The following is a 13,520-nucleotide window of genomic DNA, read 5'->3' on the forward strand; positions in this document are numbered from 1 at the left end:
CTTGTGAAAAATGAGATGATTAGAGGAACAGAAAGAAAGCAACAGGTAAAGAATTCTTCAATTTACATAAATTGCAAATGATTTGGTGCTAAATTTATGCACTATGACATTTGGCTTTTATGCAATCATATTTTTTCTTTAATTAAAGCTGTTAACACTACCTGATATTAATCATAATGTTCCATTATGTTGATTGCTTGTAATAGGAAGAAAAGGGGTGTCTTCCTGTGCAACTGACACAGCTAGGCTTTGACGGCAGGCCTCCACAAGGTCTACCCTTTTGATTCCCTTTAACTGAATTCTGTTCATCAATTGTTTTTGTTTCTTGGGAGGTGGGAGGGAGGGGATTTGGTGCATAGAATAAGTAATAAGGGTGCCATAGAAATTTCTACCATAGGGATCATTTCATGTTTTTTTCAGTCTTTGCTGTTACCTGTCCCTCATCTTCATAACTGGCAGTGAATCGTTGTTAGATGATTAGAAATAAACTAAGAGCAAATGCATATTGGAATGACTTCTGTTTTGTCCTTGGTTTAAATGCGATTGTGTACTGTTTCACTACCAAATGAAAAGTACACCTCCGATACTTCAGATGGCAAAACTTACAATTGGCATCAGTGACTTTTTTGGACTCTGTGTATCTTTTTTATCAGGGAAGTACCGAAAATAATTATAACCATCAAATCAAATAAAACTTAAATGGAAAAAAACAACATGGCCCCTTGCAGTGTGTTCAGGCAGTCTCACAAAACCTTAAAACATGGTATGGCAAGAAAGATGCATAGGTAAAGATTGTATACAGTAACTTTATTACTGTTCCCACTTCATTTCACGTGCAAATATTAGAGAAAAATGAATATTACTAGTGCCGAGGAAAAGATGAGAAGAGATGAACAAGAGGCTAGCTGAGGGCAGAACTGAAATTGTGTGTACAAAAGAATGAGTAGAAACCTAGACAAGATGAACCTCTATGGCTTAAGGTACATGAGTCTAAAGTAGATATTTGAGTGCATATGGGGGGGGTAGGTGTGGCAACTTGCATCCCAGGGTGTGTTGGGGGAGACTGAAGATGATTTCTGCCCATAGTTTCTGTCAAGGTTTTCCTCTAAGTTCTGCTTGATCATCTAATGTTGTTATAAAACGAAATAAGGCTTGCCATTCTGATTTTGAGGCTGAATAAGTTGATGGGGGGGGGGGTGGGAAGAATGTGGAAGCAAATAAAACATTTTTGGTTAGATGAAAAGGCTATTAGTAGGTGTTCCTGTACAATCTGGAAATAAAACCGTAGTTTTTCCTTCAGGAAAGTTAGCACTGTCTGATTATCAGTGGCCATACTTCCAATGTTGTTAGAGCTTTTCTAAGTATATTTTGTTTCATTAGCCTGAATCAGGTGCAGATGACATCTATGAATCTATGGCAGTGACTGAAATAGCTTCTTGTGAGGCATTTTACTTAAACTGTTTCTGTACATTTTCCTGTATGAACATCCCCCTTGATTTCTTTTAGTTTTTATGTGAGATTGCTGTTGTAAATTTGTAGATTAAAATCTAGCTGATAAACTTTTACTGCTGATAATGAAGAAAAGAACCCTGCCAATTTTCTGTTATTGCGTATTTTTTTTCTCTGTACCCAAGACTTTGGAAGATGACGCTATTCTAAAGACACTATTTTGCAGATGCGGGATCCTCACGTGAAGCTGGTGGGAGCTTGGGTCACAGAGGGAAGCGAAGGGGGAGGGAATGTAGGTTATGTTAAGATGAGAACAGCAAAAATGGTATTAAAATGCAATGTAGTTTGGGACAGCCTACATTGTGTTCTTTTAATTAAGCTGAAGTTTATATGATCCCTTTGGTTGAAATGCTCATGATCCTACTTTGTATAACAACTAACCATTTTAAAGAAGAACTCTTATTCTCAGCCAAACTTTTAACTGTAAAAACGTGAGTTTACCTTTCAGGCATTGATGTGATACTTTTTTCTTCTTCCTAGTCTGCTGCTGTTTAAAGCAAATGCAAAATTCCCTGTCCCCTTTTCTCTGCTGTCTATTCATGCTAATGGGGTTTTACGTATTAAAGTTTTTTGATCACATCAAAATTTTTCCCTGTTACTTTTGAGTTGGCAGTAGGGATAAATGGGCAGAGGGACTGGCCTTACTGATTACCTTGCATATGTAATGTTTTCAGTTAAGAAACTAGGAAGGAATTCCTGAAAGGTAAAAGGATTTCCAAGAACTTAGTCACATTTTTATTGTTCTTTGACTGAGCACAAAAGTTCATCTTTAAATAGTAGAAATAGCTGCCATATTGGGGTGGGTATTGAAATTGAATAAACCTGTGGGTTGTCTTGCTGTTCCTAAAGTAACACACCAGTGAAGTTTCGGAAGTACTTTCTAAAGAAAGTGTCAGAACATGTGATGCTAAGACAAGATTTTTTTTTCCAGCTCTTAGAGGAACGATAGGAAGCTTGAGACCATCCAAGCTGCTAAATATTTTAGGAGCCTGGTTGTGGTAGTACTTGAACATATGAGCAGTCATTTATGATGCAAATTCATATCTGGCTGCTACTTTCTCTTCTCCAGATAGCCAAAATTGTCTGCCAGAGGGCTTTTCTTTTTTCCTTTTTTTTCCTCCTGGTGTGAGCATGATCAAACAGCAGGACTTAGTATAGCAAAAATAAAACAAGAAAAAATGCATGAAACCTCAGTAAATGGGTGAATAGACATATTTAATAAATTTGTTAGTTTAATATTCTTGAAGTCTTAGATATTAAGCGTGAATGTCTGATTGAATGAGAGTCCTGAATGTTAGGTAGTCCTACAGTAACGTACTCACATTTTGCTCTTCTCCAATTTCAGTATTATGGACTGCAAATCTTGGAAAATGTGATAAAAACAAGATGGAAGATTCTTCCGAGGAACCAGTGTGAAGGTAGGGAGAGAATTTTTGCCTTGTCTTCTAACATACATATGCTAATTGAGATTTAGGCCATCGAGTCCCCACGTAAATAACTTTCAAGTTCAAACACAATTAGGCTAGTAGCTTTTTGTAATAAGACATCTGTGTTTCTGGATGATGAAACCATATCTTGCCCCTTTTGCCATAGTGGTTTCAGTAGGATGGCAAGCACCTGAAATTCTAAGTGTCATGGGAAGGTAAAAGGTGTAACTGATACTTTCAAAACGGCATCACTTAACATTGTATTGATTTGTAGGCCAAACTTAATCTGAAGAGGCTTCTGGGGCTAGCTTCTGGCTTTGAAGTGGGGATGTGGATTCTCTGCTTGGCAGTCTTCAGCCTGTCTGGGCTGCATATACAGCCCCACCAGTATGCTCTCATTTTTCTGGTAGACTGCTACCTCTTGTAGCATGTGCAGATTTGACTTTTTTGAACTCGTAAGCAGTCACAATTATTTTAAAATAGAAATGGTATGTAAGTAGAGTGTCTTGTTTATTAATGGTCATTCATTCTTTAAGGCTGTGAGGTGCTATGAAGTCTTTTAATTCATATACATGTATGTACAGCTAGACTGTAAATAAACTGCAGTGTAGGGCAAACTCCAGTCTTAGTCACTGCAGTGAATTTGCAAGCCCTAAAACACAGGGTTTTTATTCTTTTTTCCCTTATGGCTTGCAATATGTGCTGAATTTTAGAGGTTTGTTGGTACAGTTACAGTAAACAGAGGTACCTCAGTAGTACAGAATTACTGCACGTTCACAAAGCTTTCTGTCAAGTCACGAAACTTAGCTTTCAGAGCAGTAAGTATAACCACTTTAAATTCTTGACATTTCAAAACTTGAATGTTGTCACCATTCTATACTTGTCTTTTTACTAAGTACTGGCTTTGGAACTCATCAAAGTTATTCCAAATTTCCGTGTTCTGCTGCGAGCTATTTTTAACAGTGTGAAGCTGTGCTTTGAAGTTTTACTGCCAGTACTTAAGTTCTGAAACTATATTGATTAAAATGCACTTGTAAATGTTGATGAAAACAAATGTGGAGAGGGAGGTTTCCACATCTTTGTGGTTATTTTCCTTACCTCACCCCAGTAGGCTGACAGGTATAGTGTAGCTCTTGAAGTCAGAGTTCGGCTTCACATTCATTCTGTTAGTGGCAGCATTAGACTTGTATGAAACAACTTCAGCTGAGGCTTAAATACAGCTTTGTCTTTTTGAGAAGCAAGCTGAGGGGTCACTCTGAAGTTAAGTCTTCTTTGTGCATTTAGTAGAGTATCTTCACTTACTCGTACATCCATGTTCCTGACTAAGAGCACTTTGTTTCAGTGTTTGGAAGTTCTCAAAGATTTTGACTGTTGGAGCAGGGCAGGAAGGCAATAAGGAGTCAGTGGTTTTGAATTAGTTACAAACTCAGCTTACCTAATGTCTGCTGGTGGAAGAAGCTATAGTTGAATAGGAGGAGTAAGAGGTAGACTTGCTTGGTAGTTTGGGGCTGGAAAAATGCCAAATAGAGAATATAATTCAATAATCACAAGTTGTAAAGATACTCAATGCATGCAATAGATGATAATTGGTGGTGGTATGATGAGGATGCTGGCTGTGCTTTGGCACCTGCTATCCCATATGTTCTTCAGGTGCCAAAGTACTGGCTTTACATGACTTCAATGAATTCTGGAGGTGGTATATTTGAGTTGGTGTTTTGTACTTGGTGTTTTGCTGTCTGCAGTCAAAGTAATATTGTTTGACTAGTTGCCCTCTGAGAAGATGGCAACATTAGATATACTATATATAGTGTGTGTACATATACACTACATATACGCTATATATATTAGATACAGTACAATGCAAAAAAAAAATTACTGTTGGAAGTTCTGCAATCGTTCAATCATAATTTTAGGAATTCTGTTCTTATTTTGCCTGATTTTTGCACTTCTCAAGATGGCAGAGGAAAAGATTATCCTTCATCCTAACAAATGTGTACCTTTAGTTCAGCCTTTCAAAACATTTGTACTTGTACAGAGCTGAACTGAAATTGTGAAATTGACTTAATTTAGGGGAAATGAATCAGATGGCTTTTACTTGTCTGGTTTCTCCAGTGCATCGATAGAAGAGAAGCCAAGTGTGTACCATGGCATTTGATCCATCTCGGCCTCAATAGTAAAACTATTGGGGGAAAAAAAGATAAAAGTAGCAGTAAACCTATCTTGATTGTTTCACTTCTGGTCTGTGGCCATAGCTGCCGCTGGCTGGTAAAGATTGATGCTGGCTGATACAAGAGAAGTTGCTCCTAAATTCATTCCAGTGGTTTAATTACCTGGGAGCTCAGAAGACTGGTTACACTGAGGCTTCTGACTCCAATATTCCCTATTGTTGGCAGGAATTTCTTATTTAAAGTGTAACTACTAAAATATGGGTTCAGGGAACAGAAACTTAATATAACAAAGTAAAGCTTAGTAGCAAAGCTCTTCATGCATGTTATAAGTCAGTTGATCTCTGATTATGTCTTTATAAAACTTAGTATGCTTGATTTGTATAACAATCATAGCTGATGAACCTTACTTGCCTTATGAGGGAACTAAATCAATTTATTAGAAAATACTGTTTTTCCCTTGTAGCAGTAGCAGTGTTTAACAATTGAAGTCAAGAGTAGATCTAACTTGAGCATCAGTGAAATAAAAAGTTACTGAAGCAACCTGTCTGAAGGTTCTTGGAGAAATAAACTTATGTCATAATTATGGAGCCTGAGCTGTAACCTTTCTTCTCAGATTTTTGTAGCTGTACTTGAAGTTGTACATCAGAATGTCTTGTTGGGTCTTGAGGCTAGCCAGGGTGTATCGCTTCTGACTGTGTTGGGAGGTCTTAGCTTCCAGCCTAGAATTCCAAATGCAAGAAGGGAAATGGGCTTTCTTCAGAAGATGTGTTCTTTGTACGTGAACCTCAATTCCTAAATTTACTCTTATTTTTAAATAGCTTTTAGCTTTGAGCTCTTCTGGCCCTGTTGCCTTTTAAATTGTAATAAGTTACTGTATTCCTCAGGTGTTATTGATTTTTTTTATTTTTTTTTTTTAAGATTGAGAATTGTAAGCCTTTCTGGAGAGTTCATCTCGTGTGTATACAAATGATGTGGTGTGTGGTTTTCCTTCAAACCTTATTGAGGCTGCTTAAGTACAAGAAAGCTAGGCATATTCCAGAACAACCTGATAAGGTGGTGAACTTGCTTATTTCTGGATCATTTTACTATCATTCTACAGAAAAAAAAAATCAGTTTGAGGTGATGCTACATTGTTTTAAACACCAGTACTCTGTAAAGTTGGTTGTTTAATAATGAGAAGGATGTCATTTGGGCAAAGTGCTACGGTCTTGATAGGATTTTCTTTCAGTGTGAAAACCTGCCTAGAAATAAAAGCTTCTTGGTCTTACAATTTGGAGATATGTTTCATTAATCCTGCAATGTGAAATGTAATTTTGTTCCTGTGAACAGAGAGAGCTTGTCTGGAGTGTTTTGAGTTGGCATGGATAAGCACTTCCTCATTATGAAACCTGAATTGCTTGTACAACTTTTCTCATTTTCAAATGGAGAAAAAAAAAACACACTACTGAAGTGTTCAGAGAGATGCAGTTTTATGGCTTGTAGGAAGGTCCTGGAGTTAAGCACAAGGCTTTTGATGCAGTGGAAACTGATGTAGAAGAGATTTTTCAGTGGAGAGATTAGATACCTTAATGGAAATTTCTGGCATACTTACAAAGAGATGTTTTTTGATTGTGTCTGTAATGAAGGGGGATTATATACATGGCACTTCTGGGGGGGGGAGGGGAATGGGCAAGATCTATCCTTTGTGCCTTTTTAAAGAATTTTAATCACTTTTTTATACTTGTACTGAAAAAGCAAATAGTAGTGAACCCAAACAATCCATATCTATTTCACTTCAGAAAGTGTTGCAATTGCCCCTATGCCTGTACCTGTGTAGAAAATCAACTTCCACGTAAGGACTACATGTAATGTTCATCCAGAAGCTTTGTGAAAGGCCTTCAATCAGAGGAGTATGGTTGCAGTGTTCTGCCAATGTCCTTGCTCTGTCCTCCTTTTGTACGTTGCTTACCAGATAATTCTAACAGCAGTGTTAGTCCAGGCCTTCTGACAGCACCCTGGTGTCCAGTCTGCCAGTGGACTGGAACATGGTCTGATGTTGGAGCTAGGCTGATTGTGTAGTTGTCTGCTGTGGGATACAGCTGAGGAGGAATCCCGGCTTTGAGCAAGTACTGGTGCTTCTCTGGCCCTTCAGTGAGTGGGGTTTGGGGAGCTAAGCTGGTGCTAAGATAGCTCAGTTTCAACATTGTTTTGAAACTTCATTGGTAGTTTTCTGCTAGCTGAGCCTACAAACCAGTCCATGAGCAGGAGCTCCGTCTGCTGGTGCCTTCCCAGTGATGGTGGTGGAATGCAGAACAGGGACCTCGCCTTGGTCCAGGTTGTCCTGAGATGAGCGTAGTTGTTATGTCGAATGGTCCTTGAAGGATGTTAAGGGGAGGGGTCTGGACTTGGCCATTGTTCTTGCAATCTTCAGGCCTTGTTAAGGGGCTGCTGTGATTGAAAGGAATCTTCTAGGTTTGTGTGGCTTGTACATGTCCAGCACCTGCCTGTTTAAAGTAACACTTTCCTTAGGTCCTCAAAACACATTGGTTTTAGCAAATATAAGGGACTGTTACCCTCAGTTTCTTGGACTTGTTCCACTGAAAAGCATCAACAAGCATATGTGTTTATTTCTGTCATGGTATAAAGATAAATACCTGTTTCTTCTACTCAGAATTATTTCATCTTTTCTATGGAATGATCATAAAAACCTGAGCTGTTAAATATAGAGCAGAAACTATAGTACTTTTTTCTTTGCAGAAAAAGGGTAATTATGTAGAAAATGCAACTTATGCCAAAAAAAGCATTAGAGAATTGGATGACTGCTATGTTTGAGGGATTAAGAATACGACTGTTCCCTGGATGGAAGACCTTAGAAGCTTGCAGCATGACATTTGAAAACTAGTGAGCTGTTCAGGTTGTCTGAGCTGTGGTCACCATTTTTTTTTTCAATAGAGAGTTTTTGGAGCTGAGCAACTGTTTCCATTTGCAGATGATCTCACAACCAGATCAACAGTAGCATGGCATTCAAGTTGCAACTGAACAGCGTAATTCTATCAATGCAGCAAGATAGAAAATAGACAGCTTTGGAGTAAGAACAGTGTTCTTAAGAACAACATTCGCTTTCTAGTTCTGTTTTTAGAATGAAAGGAGTTGCAGCAATAGTCTTCCCTCAGTGGTTTGGCAGACTGTTAAAATAGTTTAGCTTCTGGCACTGTAAGCCTCTTTCCATACTATTTTGGGGGCTTTAACATCTCACTTATGAATTACTGTAATGCTTCATCAAACTGTGGTATGTTTTTTTTCTAAAAAGGCCTCGATTGTTAGGTCAGGGCCATGATGTCAGACCAAGTCCAGTGCTTGGTAATAACTCTTAATCCAGTGGTTGACAGTGATATGTTTTGTTAATGAGCATGCTTCTAGAGTAGCGTGGGTTGATCCCAGCTGATAATGATGAAAACTTCAATTTGTAGTTGGAACGACCCGTGGGACAGCTACTGTGTACTATGCATCTAATAGCTTAAAGTCTAGACCTAGTACTTCCAAATTTCAGGAGAATGCAATTAAAAAAAACTGAATGAGCTGTTCCTTTTGCTCAGGCCAGAAATGCAGAAAAGACTAATTTTGGCCAAGTAAGTCCTAAAAATGTTTCATAATTTAGCGTAGTGGCTGGGGGAAAAAGAAATGTCTTGAATATAAGGCCTTTGTTTTGGTTAAATGACAACTTTATTTAAAAAAACACGCTTCTAAGTATGCATTTTGTCTGTATGCGTCAGTTGACTGCCTTGCTGAAGAAATGATTAAAACCAGATTTTGGCTCTGTTAAGCTTAATAGTAAAATATATACATGCTCTAAAATTTTTTCCTGTGGCAAGAAAATTCTTGCCTGGTTTGAAATGTTTAATCCCTGATATGTTCAGTTTGATCATTGTGTCAAAGCTATAATGAAGTAGAACCATTAGTAATGCTCGTGTGGTTCATGACTCTAGATCCTCTGTGCAAGCCTTTTCTCAAAGTTGGATGCTTTTGTAGAGAATGGGTTTTGATGTGTATATTGTGATGAAAAGTCACTCAGAAAGCCATTGTTCCCGTGTCTTCAGTGCTTGATAGGTTAGTGGTGGGGAGGGAGTTGAGGATTAGGTGGTAAAATGGAACTGTAGGCAGTATAGGTTGCTATGGTCTTTTTTTTTCTTGTGGTGGAGCTGAGAACTCAGGTTATTTTAAAACACTTTGTAGAAGTAATGCAATGAAACAAATGATACAAATGCAGGCTGTTCCCAGTTGACATGATCTTAAGCAAAAAAGACAAAAACAAACTCCAGTTTAAAAAGGGTTCTGTAATCCATAATAACCTTGTGCGATAAAAAGAACATGGTATTCCAGATGCAAATGCAGCAGGCTACAGTGGTGAATGCAATTCTAAGTATTATTCTTGCAAAGCTGTGCAGGCAAAACTTTGCCAAGCTGAGGCATGCTGTTCCACTGGAAGTGTGTTGTGTGTGAAGAAGGCCAACAGCATCCTGGCTTGCATAAGAAGCAGTGTGGCCAGCAGGTCTAGGGAGGTGATTGTCCCCCTGTACTCGGCTCTGGTGAGGCCGCACCTCGAGTACTGTGTTCAGTTTTGGGCCCCCTACAAGAAGGACATCGAGGTGCTTGAGCGAGTCCAGAGAAGGGCAACGAAGCTGGTGAGGGGTCTGGAGAACAAGTCTTAGGAGGAGCGGCTGAGGGAGCTGGGGTTGTTTAGCCTCGAGAAGAGGAGGCTCAGGGGCGACCTCATCGCTCTCTATAGGTACCTTAAAGGAGGCTGTAGCGAGGTGGGGGTTGGTCTGTTCTCCCACGTGCCTGGTGACAGGACGAGGGGGAATGGGCTAAAGTTGCACCAGGGGAGGTTTAGGTTGGATGTTAGGAAGAATTTCTTTACTGAAAGGGTTGTTAGGCACTGGAATGGGCTGCCCAGGGAGGTGGTTGAGTCACCATCCCTGGAGGTCTTTAAAAGACGTTTAGATGTAGCCCTTAGTGACATGGTTTAGTGTAGGACTTGTTAGTGTTAGGGCTGAGGTTGGACTAGATGATCTTGGAGGTCTCTTCCAACCTAGACGATTCTGTGATTCTGTGAAGTCCTGGTGTCAAAATGGATCACCTAAGTACACTGGAGCATCTCAGAATCGTTACATATTGTAGAGGTGATGTCCCAGAGATTTCGTGTAATTCTAGCCAAGTTGTTGAAACTGGAGTCATACTTAGAAAGCTCTTTTTATTCTTGGAGTTTGTTTTATTAATAAGGTGTTAGTCAGAGATGCTGGTAAAAGGATTGTCTTATTGTATTTTGTTTTGCCATTGGAAGCATTGGGCTAAAGCTGTAAGAATGTATTTGCCAACTTTGGAGTTGTTAGGTATGACCTGAAAGTGGTAATGGGGTAGAAATGCAGTTTGCTGAGGGAGCTCTACAACAGCACTTGTAAGAACTTATCGCAACACGTGTTGTGACTGGACAGTGCTGAATGCCATCTTTCTGTCTTCAGCCTAATGCAGTGTTGTGCAGCGCTACCGATGCAGGGTTCGTTACAATATCTTGCAGCCTTTAGGAAGCTGATAGGTTGATGTGGTGTAAATTACTACACTTACAAATTCAGGAATTTACTCTAGTCCTTAGTCCGGTTTTCTTTTATGTCAAAATAGCTTAATCTATAAACTGTTTTGTACACCTGAAATTCTCTTGCAGAATTGATACAAAGGTGAGTTTTTGCTATATGGCACGCAAGTCAAGAGCCATGCACACTTATACATGCATACTTGTTCCTTGAAGGTGCTTCTTTTTAAAGTTGAGAGAAGAATTTCAATTCAGAAGTATTTATTATTACATTAATGGCATCCAGAATAGTTGAAAATAAATTCTCAATTCTTCTGCAGGTATAAAAAAGTATGTTGTCGGCCTAATTATCAAGACCTCTTCTGATCCAACATGTGTAGAAGTAAGTGAAATATTTTCAGGGGAGGAAAAGGGAGCCAAATAATTTGCATAATCTAACTGCTCTTTTCTGTTCTCCAGAAAGAGAAAGTGTACATTGGGAAACTGAATATGATTCTTGTTCAGGTAAGTTAGACTTCATGAAGTTTTAAATCTTGTCAAAAAGTATTTGCTTTTGCATAAGTACCTAATGCGTGGGTGTTTCCCTTTTCAGATTCTGAAACAAGAATGGCCAAAGCACTGGCCAACTTTTATAAGTGATATTGTGGGAGCAAGCAGGACTAGTGAAAGCCTTTGTCAGAACAATATGGTGATCCTTAAACTATTGAGTGAAGAAGTGTTTGATTTTTCCAGTGGCCAGATAACTCAAGTGAAAGCTAAGCATTTGAAAGACAGGCAAGTATATATATTTAGTCCCTCGTAAATAGTGTATACTTTGTGCCTGCTGCCAAATAGTTTTTCTCGCTGTGGGGTTTTCGATAAACACCTACATCTGTCTAATTTTATTGCTGAGATCTGTAGAATATTGATTTTTCTTTTAAAGCAAGATCGTTGGGTGGTACCAAACTTCGTAAGTATACTTCTGCATTGTTGCAAGTAGCCTCTGTCGACTGATGGTTATACCCTTTTAACAGAGATTTCAGTGTTTTCAAGACAGAATTTCTAGGCACAGATTTTGTACCACTTCAAAAATAGAAAGTGTTGTTCTCATCAAAACTTTTAAAAAGTTGGGTGCCTTGTGAATGCCTCCATGGATGTAGGCCTTCAGAACCTGTTCTGTAACCACAGACACTGATTAAAATAGATTGTTTATGGAATGTGGAAATGATTAATTTTTAACTTTTGTTTTTTATAGTATGTGCAATGAGTTCTCCCAGATATTTCAACTGTGTCAGTTTGTGATGGTAAGTATTATTTTTAATTTTTTAACCTTTCCTCCATTCTAGCCCCTCTCCATCATGCTGAGTAACACCAGACTTTAATGTGTTTTTACAGGAGAACTCCCAAAATGCTCCCTTAGTTCATGCAACATTGGAAACTTTGCTACGATTTCTGAACTGGATTCCTCTGGGATATATATTTGAGACCAAGTTAATCAGCACACTAATATACAAGGTATCTATGTAATTATTGATGGTTCTTTAATTCAAAAGTTATAAAACTTAGCATGCAACATTCTTGTAAAATTTTTTTCTTTTCTCAATAGTTCTTAAATGTTCCCATGTTTCGGAACGTCTCTTTGAAGTGCCTCACAGAGATTGCAGGTGTCAGTGTAAGCCAGTATGAAGAACAGTTTGTAACACTTTTTACCTTGACCATGATGCAGTTAAAACAGGTAAGGTTTTAGTAAATCTGTTTTCTTTTAACAAAATCAACTTCTGTAGAACCTAGTTCAATTTATAAATTCATATTCATTATAGAGATCTTGATAGGAGAAATGTTTCTCTTGTGTCATTTAATAGTATTTCTTGCTTGATCAGGAGATGTTAAGTGTATTTTCTACAACTCTAGATTACAGCTGTATTTCTGCTGGACTGATTTCTTTTGGTTAATTTAAGAGCTGCATTGAACACTTGGGTTGTCTGGTGAGGAGAGTTGAGAGAAATGCAGCAAACTTTGTTCTACATGGCACGCGAGGCCTAAACTGTCTTAACCTCTACAAGCTGCTGTTTTAGTGTTTGACAGTGATGGAAGTTTGTCACATAAAACCATACTTCTAATTATATAACTTGGTAATTCCTCTCTGAGCAGTTCAGATTCAGGTACATGAGGTTGTAGCTTTCCTAGTTTTATTTGCGTCTGATGTGAACAGTTACAAGTGGGGTGTTTTGTTGTTGGTTTTTTTTGGGGGGGGGTAGGTTGAACACCTGCGTGGAAGTGTTAAATCATCCTTTGATCTTTTTAAGCATCATATAGGACAGATACTGTCTTTCTAATTTCTGTGAGAATGTTCATAATGTTAAAATTATGGAGTCTTCTGAAGAGCATTCTGAATAGTGTTAAATGCAGTTATTTTTGAACAAGTTCCCTATAAACGTGTCTACTGATGTGAAGGCAAATTAGCTTGCTCCGAGAATAATTTATACTAACATATTATTTTGGGGATTAGTGGTATGTTTAATAGCTTAAATAATTTTGTCATAAAAATGCTCCCTTTGAGACTGGCTTCACTTCAAATCTGAATGTTTGAATAACTTTGACTTCCAGTACTTTTATTCTGAAGATTACAATATTATGATATTACTGTACTTCCTCTTCAATGATAAGTAGTATAGTTTTCCGTGTATCTGGTAAGGATAACTTATATGAAGGACTTATCTTTAAATTTCAGAGTGGCTTGGACTATACAGCTTACCCTTTCTGGAGGGTGAGAACTGTTATGAGGAGAGAAAACCGTGAAATTTTGTGCTGTTCTATGTAAACAGTTTTTTACTGTAATGAAGTAGCTGTTAGATTTGCTAGAGGATACAA

General features: G+C 38.3%; 1 protein-coding gene across 4 annotated transcripts in view; it reads left to right on the top strand.

The window, feature by feature from the left end:
- XPO1 (exportin 1) overlaps window positions 1-13,520 on the top strand; it is a 38,997-nt gene that overhangs the window by 8,985 nt on the left and 16,492 nt on the right. For 3 of the 4 annotated variants that reach the window (XM_066995355.1, XM_066995354.1, XM_013182181.3), the window contains 7 exons: window positions 2,855-2,927; window positions 10,991-11,052; window positions 11,130-11,174; window positions 11,263-11,444; window positions 11,905-11,953; window positions 12,045-12,164; window positions 12,256-12,384. In XM_066995355.1, the coding sequence (XP_066851456.1) occupies window positions 2,855-2,927; window positions 10,991-11,052; window positions 11,130-11,174; window positions 11,263-11,444; window positions 11,905-11,953; window positions 12,045-12,164; window positions 12,256-12,384 (660 nt within the window). Of the gene's footprint in view, window positions 1-206; window positions 271-2,854; window positions 2,928-10,990; window positions 11,053-11,129; window positions 11,175-11,262; window positions 11,445-11,904; window positions 11,954-12,044; window positions 12,165-12,255; window positions 12,385-13,520 lie in introns of all 4 variants that reach the window. The other variant, XM_013182182.3, reaches the window with a different exon arrangement.

The sequence above is a fragment of the Anser cygnoides genome, chromosome 3, assembly GCF_040182565.1.
Source record: "Anser cygnoides isolate HZ-2024a breed goose chromosome 3, Taihu_goose_T2T_genome, whole genome shotgun sequence".
Taxonomy (NCBI): domain Eukaryota; kingdom Metazoa; phylum Chordata; class Aves; order Anseriformes; family Anatidae; genus Anser; species Anser cygnoides.